The following is a 25,166-nucleotide window of genomic DNA, read 5'->3' as shown; positions in this document are numbered from 1 at the left end:
TTAGTGACCGTGGTAAAAATGGAAACCAGAGCGTGTCAGACTTTTAGACTCTGAGGTGTTTTGTTGGATCGACGTCGTCTTCTGCCGGAGTCACAGGTTCAATTCCCCGAATGAGTGAAGTCATTTATGAGGCAAAACAGTCCAATTATTCTCAGGCCGCAGCTTCTCAAAAGGTCACTTTTATTGTTTCCTGACACTGTTTAGATGAAACAGTGAGCTGATTAATCGTAGTTAGTCGTTTAGCCTTAAATTCAGACTTCTCCTCAAAACAAAGAAAAGTTCCCCCGAGGGGCTGAGATAATTCCACTCGTTAGTGGTTCAGGTGACTTGTGTCACATGTACACATCGCATGCAGGCGTGAGGCTGCTTCGGAAAGAGAAAGAGGATCCAACTGGGAGCGAAAGATTTTCTACGTCTTGAAATAATGTTGTGGTTTGGAGTCGGTGTGCAGGCGTTGCTCTGTTTTAGGCTTGAAGCAGGGCAGGAGGAGACGGATCACTGTTTTTATATCACCGTTGAGGTTCGGGTAACGGGCAGACGGACTTGATTTCACGCAGTGTCGCACCTGGACGCGGATTCCATAGTTCAGCTTGTCATAACAAACTGTGAACGGCCCGTTTTCAGATGGGAAACCCATTCTGTTCCCGACTCATTATCCTGTGTTTGAATGGGTTTTCAACACTAGGCAGAGAAACAGTCAAGTGAGAGGGGACCACGGAGACCCGAGAGTCAAGGTGTTAACGCCATCAGAAGCGAGAGAAAAACCCGAGCGGCAGCAGCGATGAGGGAGCTTATAAAGTTGTTACCATCCTGCTGGCGGTGCGAGCGGCTCTGACAGCCACAGGAAACTCTGCGTGTGTGTGTAATGGTGGAGGTGATTGCGTAACAGACAACCCGGAGGATGCTCTGGCAGCCGCAGAGGCAGAAAAATGTCCGAGCTCGGTCTCACGTGGAGTCGGGTTTAACATCTCTTCCAGATGTTTGGGGCTGTTACCGGCAGCCTGAAATAACACGCGGTTTCCCGCTAACGGTGGAGCCAGATGAGGCTGCTGAGAGTGACGTCGCGAAGCAACTGTCGAGGTGGTGACAGCCGCCGAGTGTCCGATCGGCACAAGCCATCCACGCTGAGAAGAAATGCAGCCTGCGCCGGCCAGCCGATGACCGGGGCTTTGCTCAGCTCTCCGGCCTCTCTCACAGCTGTGTTTAACGATCGCGTCCCGTCCTCCTCCCAAGACGTTACAGACCTTAATCCCGTGGAGACGATTTAGAACTGACATTACACTCTGGGCAGGAAACAGCGAGCGGAGCCCGAAGCGCACGATTTGATTCCCTGGTGGAAAACGTGCAGGAGCAAACGAACCGCATCGTATATCACAGACAGTTGTAAGGTCAGGAGTCTAACGACCCTTTGTAAGTGGAACTTTCGGAAAGTCTTAAGTTATGTTGTCTGCATACACACTCATGTACACAGTCATAAATACTCTGTATTATTATTCTCCTGCGTTTTTACCTATTTGCAAACACCTTGATTTTTTTTTTTTTGGTCTCCTCCTGCAGTTTCAGTTCTTCCAAAACTATCGGTAGTTTGTCAGATTGTGCTTTGTTTGCTGTAGTTATGAGTTTTCTCACTGACAACTGTTCTATCGTTACAGTTATTGTTTTAAAGACCATCTCCACAGACGTCCATCGTCCCTCTACCAACGACACCGTACTGCATTAAAGCCCAATGCGGGTTTAACTCAGCCACTGTGATTTTAACATCGCTAGCGCCGCTTGCAGCAATCACACATACGTTTTTCTTCTCCCTGCGAGTCTCTGAAATGCTGAGGACAAAAAAATCAGCAGCAGCTCGAAGGCAGCCTCACCGGGCCTGTGGTTACCGCCGGTGAGGGAAGCGAGGAGACGTCTTAAATCTGGTAACTCGCGTCCCGCTGGGCAGCTAGCGGACCGATAACATCATGCGCACCGTCTGCCGATGTGATCGAATCCGGTTTTATCATCAGGGCTTGACCAAGCTCGGCTAACATCAGCTCTCACCAGCAGCTCAAACTCTGAAAATCAGACATTGTCATGTATTAGAATACGATCCCTGGTGGTAGCAGATTAACAGCTGGCTGACGCCTTTTGTCCGACAGATTTCCAACTAGTTAGATGTGGGTCCTTCAAATCCTTCTAAAAGAGCGAGTAGCTGAGTAGAAGCTGATTTCCCACCTGAATCAGAGCAACAGCGATAAAACGGAGACTAATGCCTGAAGATGTGAAGAGAAGGGAGACTCCAGATCGGATGAGTCACTCGGCAGCTGGTTAATCTCTTTCCCTGAGCGGTGAAACTGATCCCAGCTCTGCCGTTTGAACTCCGAGGTCCTCTGACTGTAGATTAGAGGCTGATCTCACATCTCAACATTCAATTACACATGTACTGGGGTGGGGGGGGGTAGAGATGGTAAATTATAAAAGCTCGTTTCAACAGCACAACTGCTATGAAGTTTTCTGTTGTTTTGTTAACAAGCGTGTCCAATTATTTTCATTTCAAGTCAATGTGTCTGAACTTGAAGTGGCGTGGGAAAGAGAAGGGGAAGAAAAGACGGGGGGGGGGGTGGATTCCTTTCATTGGCCGTCTGTCTTGATGACTGGATGCCGAAGGACAAAATAACTGCAAACGTCCTCAATCTTGGTAAATTCTTATCATACATCCGAGCAGATTCGTCCGTTTTTACTTTTTAAGCATTTTGGTGTTTACTGCTCGTGATTGAGTGGTTGTCTCTGTATTTCTCAGAGACTTTTAGCTGCTCTATGCCTCCGTCTGAAGAAATGAAATATTCAGTTAGCTACTAAATGAGCTACTGGCAGCACCACGGGTCCAGTCAGGTGTCGGGAGTTGTTTTTGACATGGTGGTCCTGGACCGGAATCTGCTTTAGGGATATGTGATGCGGGACCATGTATTACATCTCATGTAACCCTGCTGTATGACGTTGTGTCCAGATCAAGCAGTGGGAGCAGAACCTGGAAAAACTGAACCTGGATCTGTTCAGACTGAAGTGCTACCTGTCCAGTCTACAGGGCAGCGAGCTCCCAAACCCCAAGAGCCTCCTCGCCGTCGCCAGCCGGCCCTCCAAGAGCATGCTGGGACGCCTGGGGGTCTTCTCCGTGTCCTCCTTCCACGCCCTGGTAAGAAATGTGGTCAGAGGGAGGGGGTCCAGGCCTGGGGGCCCGACACTTGTCTTGTTTAGACGGCTCTTAAACTCCTCTCCCTCCTCAGGTGTGCAGTCGAGATGAGGTGACGTTGAGGCGGCGCTGTCGGTCTCTGTCGGGAGGAAACAACAGGAGGAGGGGGCTGCCGTCCTCTCTGAAGGCTCTGGACGGGCTGAGCAGGCGCAGCAGGGACTCCGGGCACTCGACGTCCCAGGTGATGCACCACACTTTGCGGGGTCACTTGTCTTTGATTGTCCTCACCACGTCCTGACGAGACAGATGTATTTGCCTTAAACTGGCTCCAAGCACTTCCCCGCCGCTGTGCTGAGCTTTTAACAGGACTGCGTTTTTCTTTCCCTGCTGGTTGCACCGGGAGCAGGCGGGAATCCAGAAAGTCTCCAGGTTGCTGCCAAACTGTAGTTTTGGATTCGACTCGAGCGTTCGCCGTTGAGGGAGCGTTGCTTCCGTTTCGTACGCCTCCAGCTTTTCCTGGAGCTTTTGTCTGTTTTACAACCGAAACATCTCTGTGAGCAAATGCCTCGACTCGACATTCGATTAACTCTGAAAGGTCTGTTGGCTCCGCTCACTAAGCCAGGCCGAATCATGGTCAGGACAGGCTCGGTCTGGATGTGTTTTGACCACGGATGACTGGAAGTCGTCTCCTCTGCTCAGACATCGACTTCAACCCTTCCTACAGCCGATTGGAAGAACGCAGTGCTCGCTGGGCTGTCGTCGGTCTTTGCTTCTGGTTTTCAACCTGTAAAAACGCGACATTGTCCCGGAAATGTTTTTCATAGACTGTCTGACGGAGATCAGCTCCGTACTTGGAGACACTTTGGTCGTGCATTTGCAGAATAATGCGTCATCTTCCGTCGTCCAGCTGCTGGTTCTCCCTGGCGCTTCCCCAGATTAAACTCTCACAGACAACACCGATCGGATATTTTCGTCCCCTCCTCATGTGTAAACTCCGCTGGAACTCAGTGCTTCAACTAAAGAGCATCGGCCAGCTGAAGTTCCCATCGCCCTGGGGTCCTGAAGGCCCCCTTCTTGATAAACAGAGAGCTATTTCTGGACTATGAGAGTCTGGGATTTAGAGTCCGGGAGGAGGATAAATCTGTCGGCCCCTCTCTCTGCAGCTCGGGGTTTATTTTGGCTCAGAGTTTTGACTGACAGGCGCTTTGCTAGCTACGGAACACGTGTTCTGTGTTGACAGTCTGAGTGTCTCTCGGAGTAAACAGCGTAAATAAAGTTTTATAGACCTGACGGCAGAGAAACTGGAAGCAGAGCAGCAGGGTTGGGAGGATCTCAGCGTGGAACCTGCTCCCTCGTGCCCCCCGGGAAGGCACTAAACCTCCAGTCCTTCAGAGAATGACTCTCGTTATCGGCGTGAACGTGCTGTGGCCGGAAGTATGTGGACACCCTGGTTGGATTTGGTCTGCCGTCGTGGGAAAATCCCGGCACCAGCCGCCACCTGTCGCTGAAGTTTGTCTCCACGATTTGGCCGAAAGTCGACAGTCGTGCTCTGAACTAAACGTCACGTCGGCTGGTTCCTTTCATTTTACAGAAAACCGACCAATCAGAGAGCTCATTGTGCTCGGAGTGTTTTGTGAGAATTTTGCAGCTGCCTTTTCAGAGAAAATCTCAATGTTTGTACAAACTTATTTTATACTTTTGGCCTTAATCCCATTCAGTTATAAAACATTCACTATAGAAGTTTCTTTTCCTGGTTTTTAGGGTTAATTTAAGGAAATTCATACAATTTTCTGAACTTATCCACTCAGTTAAAGTAAAAGCCTCTTTATCCGCATTACTCAAAAGACTCTCACGTGTAAAAATAGCTTCAGAAAACACCACCAGTCTTTCCATTATTAACAAAAATCCACTACCTGGACAAAAGTATGTAGACGGGAGGGACTGGCTCCGGCTCGGCCTCTAGATCTGGAATCAAATCCCTGCAATGGGTTAAAAAAAAAAAAAAGTTTCCTCTGTGTCCTGCTGAAATCAAACAGATTTAAAGCATCAAATTTTCAACTGCCCACCTCAAAATGCTGCCTAAAAAGGAGGTGTGAGGTCTGCAAGCTGGATCCTGGTCAGGGTTTCGTGGATCTGTTCTCAGATCACATCAGACGATACCGACGGAGGTTTCCGGGCAGACCCGACCCACCGAGACAGTCTGATCGGTCTCGTCACCGAAGGACGCGTGGGGTTAATTGTTGCGTCGTTACCGGACCCAGTCCTGCCTCCTGCTCTGGTCGGTTCTGTGAAGAGGTCCGGTCCTTCCAGAAAACCTAGGGCCCGGAAGGGCTTTCGTTCTGACGTGTCCCTCTTGGATAAATGTTACTGCACATTCACATAATAACGATGATAGTAATGATCATTTTTCACAGTTTCACTCCTGAAAAATTCACATAATGTCGGCAGATACATTTTGGATATTTTCACATGTGAAATGTAAAAACGTCAAATGTTAAAACGCGTAATGTCACATGTGATAACTTTTAAAATAGGAACATGTGGCTAATCAAGCGCAATGCAGCATTTAACATCTGATGAAGTCAGGTAGTGATATACAGTAGGTGGTTTTCAGACGGTTCACCTGTCAAATTCCACCTTTTTCCGATGTCAGTATCAATGACTTTTATGTGTTTCTGTCATAAACAACAAAAAGGCACAAGAAGACAAAACCAGATTCAGTGCAACTTGCTAAAAAGAAAAAGAATACAAGGTGAAATCTAACTCAAAGCGTGAAGCAATCATTCCTTTAGCGTGAAGCACAAAGATGTCGGCCAGAAAACTGACGCAGGACACAGGACGACGACGCTAAGAGTTGATCTAATCGAATAAAGCTCTGACGTCTCTTTTGACTCCTGTCTCCACATCCTGCTGCAGTGTGCTGAGGACGTGTTGCAGTGCGGTCCGCGATGATGATGATGATGTGTTTACTGTCAGTCGGTGGTCCTCAGACTCCAGACTGACTGCAGCTCCCCCGCTCCGGTTACTGCTCCCACTTCACAAACCTGTAATTTCGGCGCAGCTCACCCCCTTTTTTTTCCCCCCATGACTCCCCGGGGCTAATTTTGGTTTTGATCCGGAACAGAATTCAGGACCAAAGTCTTCTTTTTTTTCCCTCGATAGATCGTTTTTAATTAAGTTTAAATATAGACTGTGGGGGGTATTTTTAGTTCAGTCCCGAGCCGTGACTTCACTGACTCTGTGTGTGTGTGTGTGTGTGTGTGTGTGTGTGTGTGTGTGTGTGTGTGTGTGTGTGTGTGTTTTAGGTTTTGAAGACTCCAGTCGCCACAACGTCTGCTCACCACGCCGCCAGCTGCTGCTCTGAGGTACAGTCTCTACTTTCCAGTTTATTTTTATTTCTTTCTGTAAACTCTTTATCTCTGACTTTGACTTCAGCTGTGGAAGATTTAAAAATACCTAAATAAAAAATTTTAAAAAATCAAAAAAGGGAAGTCAACACTATGTACATGAACAGATGTTTCCAGGTCGGTAATTTAGCTTTTTGTCTTTTAATCACTGGATGAGCAGTTTTGTCCTGTGACGTGAATTTTCCCTGAAACATTCGAGTAAAACAGAAAACACAGAAACACAGAAAACACCGTGAAGAGGCAGGTACGATACACAGCTTTTGTTTAGATGAGGCACCTTTGACAAACACACACAGCGTCTCCCCACCGCCGCTTTGTTTGTATGACGGCAATCGCTTACAATGTTTATGAATGAGGAGACTGTTTGGTTGTAGACACTTTAGGCCTCTGCTCAGCTCGCACGTAGTTCCTCCGCCGCAGCCTTCCTTTTAGCTCAGGTCTGGGTTTTTTCTTCTCACCTGGCTGCAGTGATGTAAAGGTGTACTCCGGGACACTGTGACATCACTGCCGGCTGTGGGTACACACCCCGGACCGCAGACAAGCGCTGGACGCCCTCCAAACACGACCCTTTCGTTACTTCAGCAGGCGCCTCTCTGGAGCTGAAATGATTCGCTGATTAATTGACCAGTCAACTGACAGAAAATTGACTGGCGAGAATTTAGCCAACGGATTTATTGGTGCCTCATTTTTTCTAAAGCAAAACATTCACTGGATCCGAGCGACGGTGCGGCCTCCCAGTACTTCTCTGACGGAAGAACACGACTCGGCCCGAGGTTTTCTGTCTGTCAACGACCTGATACACAGGAAAAAAAAAAAAATGCAGCACACGATAAAACACAACTTTACAAAAAACCGGAGACAGGATCACAAGATGGAGGATGGAGGACTTGATGGAGCTGATGTTGGACTTTTTCTCTCGAACGCATTTACAATTAATCCAAATATGTAGACCCAAATGATAGGAGTGTACCTGTGGCATTTGGGGCCCCTGGAGGTCTGGGGCCCCTGGAGGTCTGGGGACTGAAACTGTCAACCAGAGGGGACAGATAATCATCCTGATGGGAAGTCACTCATTAAACGCAGTAAAGAGACAAACACAAAACGGCGCATAAACTGCGACCGCAGCCCGGTGCAGCTCCTCGGGGACGACAACGCACGCGTGTGAGGGAAACCTGCGTCACACCTGCACCTGAAGAGCAGGCGCGCACGCCCAGAACGCTTCACTGCGGCAGGGGAAGGTACAGGAACGGGCGGTGCGAGGACCACGCCTCGACGGACGCCGACGCCTCGGCGCTGCAGCTGGATGTAGAAGGTGCTGATGTGACCTCCTGCCACCTGTCGCTCCTCAGCTCCCCCAGGAGGAGGACGGGGGGGGGTCTTTATTCAGAGTTTGTTTGGATGGGCAGCTGTTTCAGAGCAGCCTGCTGATCTGCAGACACAGAGGAGGAGGGAGTGTTTGAGGATTAAAAGGTCCGAGAGCCTTTTATTCTCCCAGAATTCCTTTGTCCCCGAGTGTTAATCCTTCCATAGAGGCAGAGAATGACTCCCCCACCTCCTCCCCTCTCCACATGACCTCCGCCTCCTTTCTTCAGCTCCTCTTCTCCTCTTTTAACCTCCTTCCTTCCTTCCTGTCAACATGACGCCTCCCCATCCGTCCCCTCTGCGTCCTGCTGCTGCTGCTGCTTCATCTGTGACTTTCATTTTCTCCTCTGCTCTCCTCACCTTTCGTCTCCTTCCTCCTCCTCCCTTTCGTCTCCCTCCTACTCCCCCCTCCCCTCCGACACCTTTCGGTCGGTATCAACCACGCGTTCTTCGCCGATGCGGTAGAAACCGCGATAAAACGAACCGTCTGTGTTCTTGAGTCTTGAAAACTCGCGCCTGTCGGTGCATTCAAGCGCTTGTGAGAAAGTTTGACTTCACTTAGATTTTCTTCATGTATTTATTTTTTATTGTTTCTGTGTTTGAACGTCTCAGTAATTTGAGCTCGGTGGTTTTTTTATGATCAGACTAATGAACCCTGTGTTCAGTATGTTGATTGAAAACAGAAAACAGAGCCGCAGAGGAATTTGTCTTTTTTTTTCTTGGATTATAGAAGTTACTGCTCCGTTTTGTTTTCTTTCCCTTTTTGGCGAGAGGTGATGTCTTTCTCTGCCCTTTTTGTTTCTTAAATCACAGCACAGCACTTTTTCTCCTTTAATGCACGATGCCTTTTTCATGTCCTGTTATTTGTGCAAATAAACAAACTAAACTAAGAATAAAAAGTAGTTTGTGAAATGTTTCTTCATTTCTGTTTCACGTTGGATTTGACTTTCAGATAAGTTGAGCATAGTAAAAAATATTAAAATCTGTGTTTCCTCCTGCAGAGACTGGACTGTGTGTCCAAACAGAGGGAGGTGGCGCCCTCCGCAGGACGTCCTGCAGCTGTGCAGGTGTGTGCGTCCACCGATTTACCTGCACCTTGTCCTTCATTCAGCGGCTGAACACACACAGTCAGTCTAACGATTCTGATCACTGATATCAGTGAGGATAATCATGATCAGCTATTAATGTTAATCAATTCCCATAGTTTTATTGTTAAAGTTAACAATAGATTCTACATCGGGAGCTGTAACAATTAGTCAGTTAAATAATTTGAAGACAGATTAATCGTTTTTCAGGCAAAAACGCCGTCACTGGTTCCGGCTTCTCAGATCTGAGGGTTTGTCATATAGGATAGTAAATGAGATGGTTTTGTTGGTTTTGTTGTTCAGATAAAACAAACAGTTCAAGGACATTATTTTCAGCTGTGGGCGTAGCCTGAACCATTAATCGAGAGAATAATCAGCAGGTAAAATAAAAAGAAGTCGAGCTTGTTTTGATTTACATGTGTATGAGTTTTTGAGCTTTTTATTCTGTGGTTTGGTTTTTTTCTTTTCATTTGAATAGTTTCTGTGTTAATTAGGTCTTTGTTTCGGAGTCTTTGAAGGATTTTTGTGTGTTAGAGTTGATTTTGTTTGTGGTTTGTTGTGAAAGAGTTTTTTGTTTGTCATTTTGACCAGTTGTCATCAGACCACTTGCTCTTATAAATCACGTTTAAATCAACGAGTTCAGCCCTCGGTGATAAATCGAAAACGCTGACTCGTCTCTCCTCTGCCCAGGTGTGTGATGAGCCGCAGGTTTCAGTCCTCGGTGTCTTCTCTCTGCACATCTGTCGACCCGACGCCGAAGACTTTGGTAAGAGAAAAACTCCACACGTCACTACGAAACATGCTTTTCATTTCGGTGTGAAAGCTGTTTGGTCTGAAAAGGGTCGAATAAAAAACAAAACACAAATTCCTTGTGACCCTGCAGGTTTTGCGGTGACGGGTCATGTGGACGGAGCCGGGAAAAGTCACATCTACGTCAGCGAGGTGGACCCGCTGGGACTGTCTGCCAGAGAAGGTCCAGCATCTGAAGCTAATGTTTCTGTTTCCATTGAAAGATGTGGTTTTGGTTATTTTGGGGGGAATTTGCCGAGTCTTTACGGGGCGATAAGGTGGGGTTTCACTTTACAATCAGCAGCAGAGGACAGACACCACTGTCTGTGTCAAACCTGCAGCCGAAGAGAGAAAAAACACACTGAGAGAAAGAAAACAAGGGCTGATCCCGGACGGCAAAAAGCCTCCTACAGCAAAATGAGACTAAAACTGAGATCTGGACTCAACAGTCCACATTCCCAGACCTCCTGTCTTTAAATGTACATCTCCTTGATTCTGGTCTAAATTTGATGAACTAGTCAACACTGGCTTCTTCCATCTCAGATCACTTACAAACTTAAATTCCTTCCTGTCTGTGCAGGACTTGGAGATCATAGTTCGGCCCGTGGTTTCTTCTCATCTGGACTGTTGCAGTTCTCTCTGTAGGAATCATAACAATAAAACTGGTAGCAGGAAGAGAGACCAGATCCTCCCTGTGCTGACTAGACACAGATTCCCCTCCTGTTTGATTTATTTCTTGAAACGATGAACTGTTCCTACCTAAAGAACCTGAGGAGGTCTGGTCCTGACCTCCTGCAGGTGGTCTTTCCGGACCACCTGTTCTCTGCAGGGGTTTGGTTTTACCGTCTGGTCCTGAGCTGGATCAAACACTGCAGCAGTCCAGTTTGGTTACACAAGATTTAAACACTGACCTCTGTGTTTGTTTCTGTTTCCCATCAGGCCTCAGGGCCGGAGACGAGGTCCTGGCTGTGAACGGGGCCGCTGTATCCGGACTGGACCTGGACCTGATGCAGAGTCTCTTCAGCCACCTGAAGCTCCAGCTGCTGCTGAGGAGACACGAGCCACCGGACCCCGAGGAGCCCCCCGCCGTCTGGCCTGAACCCGGTGAACCCGCAGACCCCTGTCAGCTCCCGGCCCCTCCAAACCTCCAGACCTGGACCACAGGTGCGACAAGCAGAAGCTTTTCATTCAGTTTTTTAAACCGCAGCCTGTATTTTGAGTTTGTTGCCTCAGATTAAACACAGAGAGCGAAATGTTGAATTTTAAAAGTCAAAGACAAACACTTTTCTTAAATCAGACTCAGTGAATCTCCAGCTTTTTGACGACTTTTCAAAACAAAAGAGTAAAAAATCGACCAAAAACGTAGGTAATGTAGAAATACGACCACTGGTGGTTTTCTTGGGTGTATACAGAGTCGTGTTCCTCCCACTGAACCACAAAGACGTTTTCAATATTTTCTCATTTTTTCGGGGCATTTTTCTGTTTTTTTTTGTTTGTTTTGTTTTTTATTGTGATAGAGCAGACAGGAAATGCAGGAAGACTTAAAACCGAGGTCCCCATCAGGAATCAAACTGGGGACGTTGCCGCTACATGGCGACCAGACCCCCCACAAGAAACCTTCAAGGGCGGGAGCTTCGGTTTCCCTGCAGCTCCCGGAGCAGCATTTAGTTTTAAATGGAAGGCTCTTATTCTGAAAGCAGGCCGACGGTCAGTCAGGCTCAGTTAAAGCAGCAGTGCAGACGCTTGGTCTCAGTAATAAAGATCACTGTGAAGTTCATTGCAGTTTGCTTGTTTATTTGATGGTGAATCTATTCAAATTCAACCGCTCCTAGAGCAGGGTCAGAGGTCAGGGTCAGAGGTCAGGGGCTCTGCATCTGCTCTTAGTAACTCTGAGAGGAAAATGACAGGACGCGTTCTTACTCTGATCCTCATCCTGCTGGTCCCTCAGATTTTCCGTCTCCCAGCGAAGCTCCCGACGGCGTCCCGCCTCCTGTTTTTGACGACGTCCCAGCGAGGTTGTCTGAGGACACCGAGCCGACAGGACAGGTGAGGTTGAGAGCGGAGGATTCAAACCAGTCACCAAACAACTAAAAGCACTGAACTTGTTTTTCTCCCTCAGGTTCATGATCTTCACTATTTTTTCAGTATTTTAAACTAAAATGTACAGATATTTTCTATTTCCTGTTTCATAAATAACGGGTTGATATGTCAAGGGTCAAGCAGATGATCATCTTCTTTTTCGCTAACTGTTTTATTGGTCCGATACTTGACTGACGATTTCCTCCAAAACAAAGTTGTAGGCCAGTGTCCCTCCATAGGGAGCTTCCTGGAAAGGGCTTTGCACTCTGACCCTCCTTGTTAGTGTTTAATTACGACAATTAATTCTAATTACTCTCTATATTTGAGAACAGCAGGTCAGCTCGACATGACACTTGTGCGTTGTTTTAAAGTTTCAGGGAGACAAACGGCTCAACGAATATGGAGGATGAAGTAATCAGTGGTGTTTACCTGAGTTTCTCCAGTCAGTAACAATGCTTCCAGGAACTTTGTCTGGAAATCAAGTGCTTATCAGCCCTACGCTGGTTCTTACTGTGTGTCCCGTCTCAAAACGTTTGTCTGCCATTTCCCCAGAATTTGACCAGATTAAAGTTAAACATCCGTCATGAGATATAAAAAAAAGAGCAGAATAAAGTCTTATCTGCTTTTCGTACCAGTGAGACAGAAGAGTCTTTGAGGAGTAAGGATAAATGTCTCACTGATGGTTCGCAAAGCAAATGTCCCTCCTGAACCTCCTCAAACCTGCCTGCAGAAATCTGCTCCCACAATCCTCTTGTTCTTCCTGAAGCTCAGACATCCGCTGTGTCACATGACCGGTAATCCGGGCTTACACCTTCAGGAGTGCGTGGAGTGTTTGTTTGTGAAGTCGGAGCGGAGGGGATTAATGGCGTCCACTCGCGGAACCAGAGAGAACTCGTAGATGTTGTTCCTGACCGGCTCCTCCTCTGGCGGCGGCTCCAGGAGACGACCTCTGACCCCGGCCGAGGGGCCCCCGTCGTCCTGCTCCCTCGCTATGGGGGCTCTGTGCTGGGTGCTCCCGCTGGAGGAGGATGAGGAGATGCTGGAGGAGGAGCAGGAGGAGGAGGAGGAGGCGGAGGAGGGAGGGGAGGTGTTCCCCGGCGCGGGCCTGGGGGAGCGGCTGGCGGGGCTGCTGGACGAGGCGGCCCGCTGCCTGAGCTGCCAGCAGGCCGCCGAGGGCCTCGTGCTGCTGGTAAACACACCCAGAGCGACAGGGTCCAGGGTTCAAACTGGGACAGAGGCCGGGGTTGTTGTGGTTGTTGTGGTTGCTTGTTGCCCTGTTGTCGTCACTGCTGCTGCTTTAGGGCGTTAAAATGCAGTTTTCGGTCTTATTCATGGTTTCGGATCGTCCATCGTCTCAGCCCCTCGTTTCTCGTCTCATTTCCCCTCGTTCCTCGTCTCCCTCAGTCGTTTCCTCCGTGATTCTAAGCAGCTGCGGTGTGTGGGCGAGTTCCTCTGCTCTGTGCTGCGCTGGTTGGACGGTTTTAAATCTAGACTCTGCCGGTGAGTCTGGGGGGAATGTAGAGTTTCAGGGCGGACAGTGAATCAGACTCGGTCCTCAGAGACGAGGCGAACGCGGTCGTCCTGAAAGTCGAAGTGAGGTGTCGTCGTCGTTTCCTATTAAAAGCTCGGCGGCTGCGGGGCGGACACACCGAAGCTCTGAATTTATCAGACTGTCAGCGGTTTATTAGAGGCTGGCAGCACAGATTACGATGATGAATGAGGCAGCTGCTCGGTTCGAACCCTCGTCCTCCTTCAGGGTCGAACCGGCAGAGAACGCTGCCTCAGACCAGCAAAATGTCTCTGTTTGAGAAGGATCCCTGGATGTTCATACTTTCTCTTAGTTCATTATCCAAACCCGGTATGAATACAGAAAAAAATCCAATTCAAAAGACGCATCTCTGACTTCGTTGAGTGCAGAAGGACACAAATTTGAATAATTAGCGTCATAAATTTGATCAAAATCGGCGCGACTTTATCCAAGAATTTGGAAATGATTCCTAATAAAGTTTCTGTGGATGTTTTATGCACCGGTATGTAGACGTGGTTGCAGGTTTGCCGTTGAATCGCGTCGCAATCTGTGGTCGAGGCTGTGGATCCCCGGTGGGGATCAAACCAGTTACTGACCGGCGAAGGAGCAGCTGTGTGGGACTGGTCTGTTCCGGTGTGTCGTACCCTGTCATGGGGTTTCAGGGTTCACGGTTCTGAGATCTGCTGACTAAAGGCAAATCCTGGTACTGACTGTGAGGAGAGGCGGCGGCGCTGCGGCTCCTGTTTTCTCAGCGGTGTTTAACCTCCCGCTCGGTGTTAATCTCCCTCTGATCCCTCGCACAGCGGCTGTGGCAGCGTCGGCCAACTTTCACCTCCCTGAAATCCACCAGACACGGACCGAGCCTGACGTCCGGTGGACCTTTAAATCGGAAGAGTGATTTTTGTGAATTTTGGTGCGAGATGCCAGACGGAAAACGTGGCCTTTGACCTTGAGCGTCGTTTATTTCCAACCGTCTCCTTCCGCTCAACGAGGCGCATGTGGAAGAAAAAGCTCTGACAGTCTTGGATCTTTAGAGGACCGGTGTGTAGGATTCAGGGGGGTCTGTCATCCGGGTGTTCAGGTGGTTGCCACCTAGTCACCTAGCAGCACTTTCACTGTCTTCAGTTGTCAGGTGTCATTGTGTTGTTGTCCTGTAAAACTGTAGGACTCACTTTAAAAAAAAAAAAAGATCAGAACTGATGCACCAGAACCAGAACCAGAACCAGAGAGATCTCTAAAGGCTTTATGGAACTTTTTCCACACATGCAGACGTTTTTGTCCGGTCCTCTCAGGTTCTGTGGCCTCTGACCTTTATTCTGCTGCTGTTCTCCACAGCTCAGATCATCTAAACTTTAATGGAGCTTCATTTTATTTTGTACCCCCCCCCGGGTTCTCAGAACATGGAGCGGGTGTACTCTCTGTACCAGACCTTCCCAGAAGGCCGAGCCTCAGACGCCAATGTTCCCAGGAACCCGTACAGCAGGGAGGTCGGCCTGCAGCCTGCGAGCCCCGCCCACCTGAGTGTGTGTCAGCGCCTGCGTAAAGTCATCCAAGAACTGGTCGACACCGAGAAGTCCTACGTCAAGGTCAGTACCGCTGTGGTACCACTGGTGCCGGTGGAGGTACCAGCGCAGCAGCCTTATAGCTCTGTTTGTGTCCCGTGTGAGGTTTAAACCCAGAGTCACAATATTTAGAGAATCGGGTGAATTCAGCTTTCACCTCCTGTAGGAAACACAAACGCACCGTGGAAACTGAGTGGCTTCATTGTGTTGACGATCGTTGTCGTCACGCTTCAAACTGAGGTTTAAAATCTCTCAGGGTGTAAAAAAGTTGTATCTCATCTTGTCTTATTTTGACATATTCATCTCGAGAACGATTCTTTCATTTCATTTGTCCAATTTTATTTAATTTCTGTTGATTTTCTTTTGCTTCTTAATGTCTGTAAATGCTGCTTGGCATTTCTTTGTCTGATGAGTCGTCCTCTCCTTCAGGATCTGGTCTGTCTGTTTGACATCTACCTGACGCCGCTGCAGAGGGAGACTTTCCTCAGTAAAGAAGAGGTACGCACAGAAACCCCCCCTGTAGGCTCCTGTAGTGAGACGTCAGGTTGTCGGCGCCTGTGACAGTTCACTCTCTCTCTCTCTCAGATGGAGGCGCTGTTCGGCAGCCTGCCGGAGATGTTGGACTTCCAGAGAGTTTTTCTCCAAACCCTGGAGGAGAAAATCGCCTCCTGCCCCAACTTCAGCAACCTGGAAACCCCCGAACAGTTCAAGGTAACGATTGGCCCGTTTGGCTCAGATATTTTCCGCTCCTCATTCGGCTTTAGGTCATTTGAGTGGATTTGAGGGGCCCTCAGACGCGTTGCTTTTCATTTATTTTATTTCTGACGTTACGTTCATCTGGCAGCTCCAGCTCCAGTTTTCACGTTTTTCTCTCTTTTTTCTTTCAGAAACTCCTCTTCTCGTTGGGGGGGTCTTTTCTTTACTACGCCGACCACTTCAAACTCTACAGCGGCTTCTGTGCCAACCACATCAAAGTCCAGAAAGTTCTGGAGCGAGGTGAGAATCCCGTGGGATCCGCCGCGCTCGGGGAAATAAACGGCACCTTGTCCAGCTCTTTTTTTTTATTTTTTATGTCGAGCTACAGATCAAGAATCATGAGATTTAAATCCAACTCCTGCTGCGAATTCTGGAGGCCGGTTCTGTTCAGATGTTCAGTTCTAAGCCTGAAACCATCGTTTTTCTCCGTGCTGCTGTCAGGAAGTTTCAGCTGAGTTCTGCTTTGATAATTGGTCGCCTCAACTCTGCTACTGATGTTATATGAACGCTTTAATTTCCTCTCCTCGGTCCTGTTGTCCTGTTCTGACCCGTCCGCTTGGGACCGTGTGTGTCTGGTCTCATAGGGGTGTCTGATGTTGTGTTTTGTGCCTCAAAGTTTGCGCGGATGATTCACGTAAACTGAAGTTTAAGGCGAGGTCGTGTGACGAGGGATAGTTAAATCATGTTTGGAAGATGAAAAGGAGAGGTCCCGGTTCGTACTCGGGAGGTGGTTCGTGTTGCTCCTCCGTGACGTTTTAATCCTGAATCCTCCCTGTTGTGTTGCAGCAAAGACAGATGGAGCCTTTAAACAGTTCCTGGAGGCGAGGAACCCGACCAATCAGCACTCGTCCACTCTGGAGTCGTACCTGATCAAACCTGTCCAGAGAGTCCTGAAGTATCCGCTGCTGCTCAGAGAGCTGGTGTCTCTGACCGACCCCGAGAGCCCCGAACACACACACCTGACAGGTACAACGCACACGCACCTGTACAGGTAGACTTGCCTGTAGAGGACACCCGCAGCATTTTACGCTCTTAGACAGTTACTGATTCCTGGATGTATTGTCCCCTGGCGTCCACTCAGAGGCTCTGAGAGCGATGGAGAAGGTGGCGAGTCACATTAACGAGATGCAGAAGATCTACGAGGACTACGGCTCCGTGTTCGACCAGCTGGCTGCGGAGCAGAGCGGACCTGACAAACAGGTGCTGGAAACGTCACACGCACGGTCGTCACACTGAGCTCCAGCCAAATGAATCTTTCCCCGTTCTGGTGACGTAGCAGTCAGGGAAAAATTCACATTACTACACCCAGGTTATTGAAATAGCTAGATCCCATCGGTGAGGTATGAGTTGGCCCAGGTGGCCCAACACTACTAACAGCAATATTTGGGCCAGAACCGGCTCACATTCGGCTCGGCAGTCGTCTAATGACTATATCTGTCCTAGATTCATCTGTCCATTATTTCAGAGAGCTCAGAAATAGTGAAAAAAGTTCTCAAAGACCCAGGTGACGTCTTTAAATGACTTGTTTTGTCCAAAAGCTCAAAGAGATTCGGTTTATAATGAGATTAAACACAGATATAAGAGCTGCAACCACAGTGCGTTTGGTGATAACATGACCGATGACTTCAGTGATTAATCGGCTCATTTTCTGCGGAACTGATCGATCGACTCCTTTTCCAGCGCTAAATAAAAGTATTGATTATTTTTCCTCCCACTCGGACTCTCAGGTGACGGACATCTCGATGGGGGAGTTTCTGGCCCATTCGTCGGTGGTCTGGTTGAACCCTCTGCCCTGTCTGGGACGCCTGAGGAAGGAACCAGAGCTCACGCTGTTCGGTGAACGCAGACGCATTCTGATCACACGACCGCGACCACGAACCACACGACACACTATTACCACGATAAAACAAAAACGACAACAACAAACGCATAAAACCGACCGCGAGACACGACAAACGACGACACAAGCGGCGCGACAACACGACAAACAACAAAGACAAACCAAGCACGACGACACACGACACACCGACCGACGCGAACACGACGACGACACGCGACAAGACACAAAAAACACGACAGACACACGACAACGACAACACGACGACCACGACAAGACACCACGAACACGACACGACACAAGCGACAACAGACACCACGACGAACGACACGACCACGACGACACGACACCCGACCCGCGACAGCGACGACGACGACGACACGAGACGACGCGACCGACCGACCGACAAACGACGACCGACCGAGCGACCGACACGAGACGACCACGACACGACACGACCCGCGACCAAAGACGACACGACACAACAAACAACAACGAACAAGCGACGAGCCAACACAACAAAAACAAACGACACAACAAGACCACGAGACCGACACGCGAACACACACGACCACACGAGGACAAACGACACACACACGCGACGCACGACCAGACAAGACACTTCAGGGTTGATGTGCACTAACGCTGTGTTTCGTCCTCAGTGTTCAAACGAGCCGTCATCCTGGTTTATCGCGAGAGCAGCAAACTGAAGAAGAGGATGGTGAGTCTCAGGTTTTAACTTCAGTCCTCCACCTGGAGTCCAGCTGTGGCCGTCTTTAGGGACCACACTGCTTTTCATGCTCTAGCCCTTGGGGATGCCGGGGATAAATAAAGTTCTTTGAATTGAATCGAAGGGACCGTTCCTGCTGATCATTTTCCAGATCGGCCGTCAGTTTTCAGATTGATCTCCTTCCTCGAAACTTGCTGCAGAGAGATAATCAATTTATCCGACTTTATTTTGAAGTCAAAGTCACGTAATGTGGGTTTGGTGCATTCAAAGAAACTCAGCGGTTCTGTGGTGAAATACAATGAAAACTGGTCAACCTGGATTAAAAGGTGCAGGTTACACAGTTTGGAGTGAATAAATAAAGAGTGGAAATGTGGAAAATTCAACGCTGCATTTATTTGCTTCATTTAGAGAACAGCAGAATGAACGACTTTAGCTCCGGAATATCGAGATTTGACTTTGCGTGTCTTCTGTTGGACAGACTGGATCCCGCTCAGCTGATCTGGACCCCTTCAGGTTCCGCTGGTTAATCCCGGTGTCAGCGGTTCAGGTCAGACCGGCCAACGTCACAGGTCAGTGGGCGATCACAGGGTTTTCTGGGATTTTTTTTAACACCGCCACAGATCCATCCGTGCGTGGGGTCTGCGCAGCAGCCCTCCAGCAGGTGGCGCTGTGCTGCAGCCGCACTCTGCTCCTGTGACCTGACCGTTAAACCGCGGTGTGTTTTCAGGCTCAGAGAACCCGTGTGTGTGGGAGCTGGTCCACAGCAGGTCAGAGGTGGAGGGGCGACCAGAGACGGTGTTTCAGCTCTGCAGCAGGTAAAAACCTCCGGACCGACTCGTGTTCACCTGATTGTTTCAGGTGTTAACGAAGCGACGGTCTGGACCAATCAGAGAGCTCGTTACAGCAAAAAACAAGACCAGTCTGTAGAAATATTAATGACTGAAGAACACACACATTTCATTCATCCTGCACACACACACAGTCCATATACGTCCCCGCCCTGTTTGTGTCATTTAATTTTACTGTGTGCGTTTCAGTTTTAAACCATTGTGGTGAGGACCGGTCCTCACTTCCTCAGGGCCCTCCCCGAGGGTTTAGAGCTAGAACCGGGTTCGGGCTGAGGTCAGATGAGCCAAGTGACAGGAAATTAGAGCTGAATCCATCAGTGGATCGACAGAGAACTTTATCAGCAGCTGCTTTGATAATCGATTAAAAGTTTCAGTCATTTTTCAAGCAGAAAAAATGCCGGACGTTCTCGGGTCCCGACTGTCGCTTCTCTTGAGGGTCGGGGTCACGAATGTCAGTAAACTGAAACTGATGTTTGGTTCAGACTAAACGAGACTTTTGAAGACGTCACCTTGGATCCCGTGAAGTTCGCCATTTATTGACATTTCAAAGATCGAACTTTTGAAGGATTGGTCAAGAAAACATCTGGCAGATTAATCGATAATGAAAATGATCAGTAGTAGAAAGTCAGTCTGCAACTGTTTTGATAATCAATGACTCATTTTGGTCCCATGTGAGGATTTTCTACTTTTCTCTGTTTTCTGTCACAGCAAACGGAATATTTTCTGTCTTGTGATGTTTTCTAGCGTAAAGAGCGAAGTGGTAGGATACACTCACCTGTTGTTTTGTTCCAGTGGTGTGGAGACGAAGGCCAGCGTGCTGCGAGCTCTGCGCTCCCTCCTCAGAGAGCGAGCGCCCGTCGGCTCCCTGAGGAGGACCCGGCTGTCGACGGCCGAGAGGAGCAGCTCCTGGAGGGGGAGGCAGCAGAGGGGCCGCGCCGACGCCCAGAGGGCGGCTCATCATCAGCCGGAGGAGGCCTGCAGACCCGACGGCAGGTTCATCCTGGGAGAAACCTGCTCGGAGCCTCTGCTGCCCAGCCACGCCGCGTCCGACCCCGCGGGGAAGAGGACCAGACTCTGCTCCCTGACCAGCGAGCTGGAGGCCCAGCTGCAGAGGCTGAACTTCGCCGAGGAGGAGGCGGAGCGAGGAGCGACGCCTCAGAGCGACGAGCAGAGGACCGCGGAGAACAGGCGGAGCTCGGGTCTGCGGCAAAGCCCCGGTGGAGAAGTGCTGGACCTCAGCAGCCTGCTGGAGAGAGACTTCAGCGTTCAGAGCATGACCTCCATGATTAACGAAGACTGCTTCTACGACACCATGTTGGGGATTCAGACGGCTGCGGTTCCCACACTGCAGGGCTGAAGCCGTCGTGCTACAGAGCCGGGATCTACCAAACTGCAGAGGCTGGTGCTGGACCTGAACAGCGTCTCTTACGCCTGTTCCCGATTACCAGAAGCTTCTTGGACCTGTCGAAGGCCTGGGAAAATCTCCACAGAAAGACCTCTGGAAATCCTGAGGCTGGAAAACGCACCTCCACTTGGATCATGGTCGCAAACAAACAAGTTCTCCACTCATCTTGTTCTGATTCCAACTACAGACTTTTAGGGGAAAGAAACTTTTTACAAGAGCAAAGTTGTGATATTACGAGATGTTTATTCAAATCCTCCAGAGCAGCAGAACTCTCAACATCGAGCCTTTTTTTCTTAAAATTTCACCCGTATTTTGTAAGATCTTGACCTTTTTCTTTTTATTACTTAACAGTTGAGATATTACAACTCTTCTCTTGTAAAATTGCGACTTTTTAAAAGATACGATATTCACTTTATACTTCGCACAAACATCATGACTTTACTCTCATAACATTCCTTTTTTTCCCTGAAAATATTTGGGCTTTACTCTCAAATTTTTGACGTTTTTACTCCTGAACTCCTGGAGCTTCCTTCAGCCGCCGTGTCTCAGAGCGAACCTTCACTCCTTCGCCTACGAACCGAACCGATCGAACCCCGGCAGACCTGCTGAAGGAACGGGCTGAACGTTCCTCCGTCTCGTCTCGGACTCAAGCCTCAGACCCCCAGAACATTTTCAGGAACTTTCTATCAGGAGCCTGGAGGAAAGCAGCTGTTTTCTCTTTGCATCTCTGAAATCCCAGTGTGGATTCAGAAAAGGACCCAAGTTGAGCTCAATCATCCTGAGCGGCCTCAGAAACCTGAAAACACAAACATCTGGAGCTCGGGTCTCTGTCTGGTGGATCTCCAATGACTTTATTTTACAATTTTGTTGATAGTTCTTGTACGTTTCTGTTCAAGAAGTGGAAAGCGGATGAATGTCGGACTCTCGTTTTTACCCTCAGCTGCCTGAACGCCTGGTTATTTTTTTAGCTTCGTCTGTGTCGCCGCTCTGCTGTGAATATTTCTCTCTGTACAGTTTATTTTTTCGGTCCTAGTTTTCTGTGTAACAGATATTTTCTTTGTTCTTGACAAAAGCAGTTTGCAGTAACTACCTGGAGCTGCTGGATTGGATCGGAGCCTCTGTAAATCTGCCGGGTGGAATGATTGTATTTAAATATTTTGTCCTGTTTGTTTTGTGTATTTCAGTTTGGTGACTGAGGAACTAGACGACGGTGTTTCATTTTAAAGGAACTTTTCAAGTTATTTTTTGAACTGTTAAAGTATTTGGTAATTTATTTTCTTAAATATTTGTGCACATCTTTTTGACGACTTGATGCTGTTAAGGTCCAATAAATGGAAAAGTATTTAATGTAACTTTTGGTCTTTATCTTGATCTGAATTCAGTCACATTCGGAACGTAAACGTGGAAACGCCACATTTAACACCTACGGGAACATTTTTGGAAAAAGCTTCGGAGCGAGATGTTCAGATGGAGTCAGACTGAACTGGAGTCAGGTCTTAGTTAGGCCTAGCTCAGCAGAGAGACTGGAGGGCAAGCGCTGGCCCGGCTAAAGACCGGAAGTGAATTTTGAGCCTGCACATTTTCCTGCTGGACTGTCAGTGCAGCCTGTGTTGGTTCACCCCCGGACGGTGGCTGTAAACTCCCTCAGAACCTCTGACTCATTTCCCTCCGGTCCCTCTCCCCTCCCCTCTCCTCTCATAGAAACCCGGGACTGACACCGCTGTTTCAGCGCGACGCGTTAACGTGCCTGGTCTTTGTGCTCGGGGGTTGAGCAGCGAGCCTCTTTGTTCCCCCTGAACAGAACAGTGAAGGAGTTGGTGTTTGTTTTCTCCCAGAGGGAACGTTAGCACGGAAATACTGTGTGGGGGTTTGATAACCTGGGCCGACCTCACTTCAGTGTCCCAGGAGGCTCCAAACCTCTGGACACTGAAGACAGGAACATTTTAAAAAGGAAAGAAGGTAAAAAAAAAGAGAAAAAAGTGTGTGTGCGCGTGATGGTGAGTCACTCCAGCTCCTGTTGCCACAGTTACTGCTGTACGGAGGAGAGACAAAACCCTTTCTAACACACGTCCATAAACATCCAACGCAGCAGCCAGCTCCTCCTAACAAACAGCACGTAGGATGAATTTAGCAGCCGTTTCGCGATCATTTTGTCCGAAGCGCAAAAGTGGAACCAGAAGGGACGATAAGGCCCAGAATTACCATCGTTCCGTCAGGTTTTCCTCACGACCTCCCGGCAGCGAAGAACAGCAGCTGCTCATTTTATCATGAACTGAAGTAACGAGGCCTGGACCCAGACGAGCGGCAGAGAACGGACGGTGAATCATTCCACGTGTGCCTCAGGCGGCGGCGTTGGAGGCACCGCGGCCGCCTGCCGAGACAAAAGTGGTCGTGCCGCAACGAAAAGTCCCAACTAAGGACAGTCGGCAAAATGTACTTTAAAGTTTCAGAAGTAAAAATACTCATCACGCCAAATTCAGTTCGGTGTTATGGTTACGATGGGCACGTTATTGGAGTATTAATGCTGATTTATTGACGCGTGCACGTAAGCAGCATTTTAACGTTGTCAAGCTGTTTAATGAACTGATCATTCAGCGTCTTCTGCTTATCAACTATTGATCTGAAGTCCGGCTTCTCCCTCTGAAATGTGGTGGAGTAGAAGTAAAATGGAAGTGATTCGTGTTTCCAGCAGAAGCGATGGTCCGGACTCAAAGTCCACTAAAGAGGACTCCACCGCCTCCTGCAGCTCCGTCCACCGTCACAGCCACGAATAACTGTATGGAAGTCTTTTCAATATCTTCTAAGGGCCTCGGCGTCTTTTCCAGACTTGCAGATTCCCCGACTGATGCCACGAACCCCATGATCATACAGAGACTCCAGAGCTGCTGCTTTTCAAGGGAAACTATACAAAACCCAGAGGGTGGAGCAGGGTGTTTAAAGCTTTGCGCCGTAGGTCACAGTAACGTTACGAGTCGGCAGCGACGGGCTCCAACTGAGGGCCGGCGTTTATGACGCCACCCAGTGAAGTTACGGGCAAATATTTTTGTACCATAAATAAAACCGGACAAAACCTAAAAGAGTTTATAAACCCGATGGATCCGTTTTTCTGTAAAACGTGGTTCTGGTGCCATGATGGTCCAGATGGTCCTTTGCCTCTATGTGTTGGCCCTGTGACGGGAACTATGAAAGTCAAAGTTTCCGTACATGTACAGTTTTTTAGGATTACTGATCGCACATCGTACAAAGGGCTGAATTGTCGCACGGGTACGATAACGTACAACCTGGCAACGCCGGCCGGCGCAGAACGAAGCGCCGCGTCCGCGGTTCGTGTCCAGATGTTTCAGGATGAACTTTGACTACAATAGATTCAGGAGGAAAACTTCAGCTCTCGTCGGCGGGCCGGGTATTTCTCCTGCGAGGGCCAGATTTGAGCCACGGGCCGCGGTTTGACTACCACCGTCCTACACGGTCAGTGTGTTGTGTTTGAACAGCAGGAATGTGCTGAGCCAGACCTCCTCTGCATTTAAACACACACACACCTGACAGGGACTCGCTGTGTGTCCAAAAACATCCACCTCTGAACCCCCTTGTGTGTGTGTGTGTGTGTGTGTCCTCACAGTAACTGTAGGATGGTGAACGCATCACATCTCAATCTGCTGGTGAGTTTTTAGTTTCTGATTTGAATGTATGTACTTGGACAGACGGGACCACGGTGGTGATGTAATCGACTATAATTCACTCTACATCAGTCGCAGTGTCCGGCTCAGCTCCGATGTTTTTAAATTTCAACTCCTGAGCGAGACAAAATGACCTGTAATAAACTGCAGGAAGCAGGATGAGACGTCGACGGATCTTCCTCCACCTCGTGTCCTGGGCTCCTGAACCGGAGATCAGGCTGTGACATGAAAAAAAAAAAAATTAGGAAAAAAAAAAAAAAAAAACAACGACCGCGGATCCGTAAAAAAAAAAAGAATTACAGGAAAAACCACCGAAAACAGACGACCGATCCGGCATGTAAACACTGTGTGTGTGTGTGTGTGTGTGTGTGTGTGTGTGGTGTGTGTGTGGTGTGTGTGTGAGATAAAGCAGTTCATTTATATTCCTGTCTCTCTTCTGATTGATGGCTAATGGAGCCTCGGGTGGTGGGGGTGGGGTGGGTTATTTCTGCCTGAGGGTTTGATTCTGCTCTAAACTATTATCCCTGAGACTGTGGGGGGTCAGAGGTCAAGCTGTCTGCTTTAATGTGAAGCTCATTTCTGCCACATTGGATCAGAGGTTGAGGAATCACGGGTGGACGCAGTCTTGATCCGGGGAGAGGAAGATCAACTTGCACGCTCAAACCAAACGTCCTGCTCCTCTTCAGCGTTTAATCCACTACGGCCCGATTCAGAAATCGAAGAGATCTGGTGATTTGTGCTGAAAACCAGGTTCGGGTTCCACTTAAAGCTGGTGACATGAATCGATAATGCGCTCAGTGACCAAAGCTGCTGTCTGAGCGTCACGTCGGTCAAAACGTGGATTTTTTTACCTGCACCCAACCAATGTTTCATTTGCCAAAGTTCTTCTGAACCAGAATCAGGGGTCGAATACCAAACAGAACCACACTGAACAT

The 25,166-nt window shown here is 48.7% G+C and overlaps 1 protein-coding gene across 3 annotated transcripts in view; it reads left to right on the top strand.

Moving 5' to 3' along the window:
* LOC120788936 (T-lymphoma invasion and metastasis-inducing protein 2) overlaps positions 1-21,871 on the top strand; it is a 54,645-nt gene extending 32,774 nt beyond the window's left edge. For all 3 annotated transcript variants that reach the window (XM_040125230.1, XM_040125231.1, XM_040125232.1), the window contains 19 exons: positions 2,984-3,169; positions 3,261-3,407; positions 6,472-6,531; positions 8,937-9,002; positions 9,711-9,786; positions 9,904-9,993; positions 10,749-10,973; positions 11,758-11,855; positions 14,814-15,002; positions 15,408-15,476; positions 15,564-15,689; positions 15,866-15,974; positions 16,521-16,700; positions 16,816-16,934; positions 17,462-17,570; positions 18,234-18,292; positions 18,780-18,870; positions 19,029-19,116; positions 19,942-21,871. In XM_040125230.1, the coding sequence (XP_039981164.1) occupies positions 2,984-3,169; positions 3,261-3,407; positions 6,472-6,531; positions 8,937-9,002; positions 9,711-9,786; positions 9,904-9,993; positions 10,749-10,973; positions 11,758-11,855; positions 14,814-15,002; positions 15,408-15,476; positions 15,564-15,689; positions 15,866-15,974; positions 16,521-16,700; positions 16,816-16,934; positions 17,462-17,570; positions 18,234-18,292; positions 18,780-18,870; positions 19,029-19,116; positions 19,942-20,506 (2,652 nt within the window). In that variant the 3' untranslated portion in view covers positions 20,507-21,871. The remainder of the gene's footprint in view (positions 1-2,983; positions 3,170-3,260; positions 3,408-6,471; positions 6,532-8,936; positions 9,003-9,710; positions 9,787-9,903; positions 9,994-10,748; positions 10,974-11,757; positions 11,856-14,813; positions 15,003-15,407; positions 15,477-15,563; positions 15,690-15,865; positions 15,975-16,520; positions 16,701-16,815; positions 16,935-17,461; positions 17,571-18,233; positions 18,293-18,779; positions 18,871-19,028; positions 19,117-19,941) is intronic.
* The last annotated feature ends 3,295 nt before the right edge of the window (positions 21,872-25,166 follow it).

The sequence above is a fragment of the Xiphias gladius genome, chromosome 4 (assembly GCF_016859285.1).
Source record: "Xiphias gladius isolate SHS-SW01 ecotype Sanya breed wild chromosome 4, ASM1685928v1, whole genome shotgun sequence".
Taxonomy (NCBI): Eukaryota; Metazoa; Chordata; class Actinopteri; order Istiophoriformes; family Xiphiidae; genus Xiphias; species Xiphias gladius.
The sequence above is the reverse complement of the archived record's forward strand: the minus strand, read 5'-3'. Positions and strand labels throughout refer to the sequence as shown.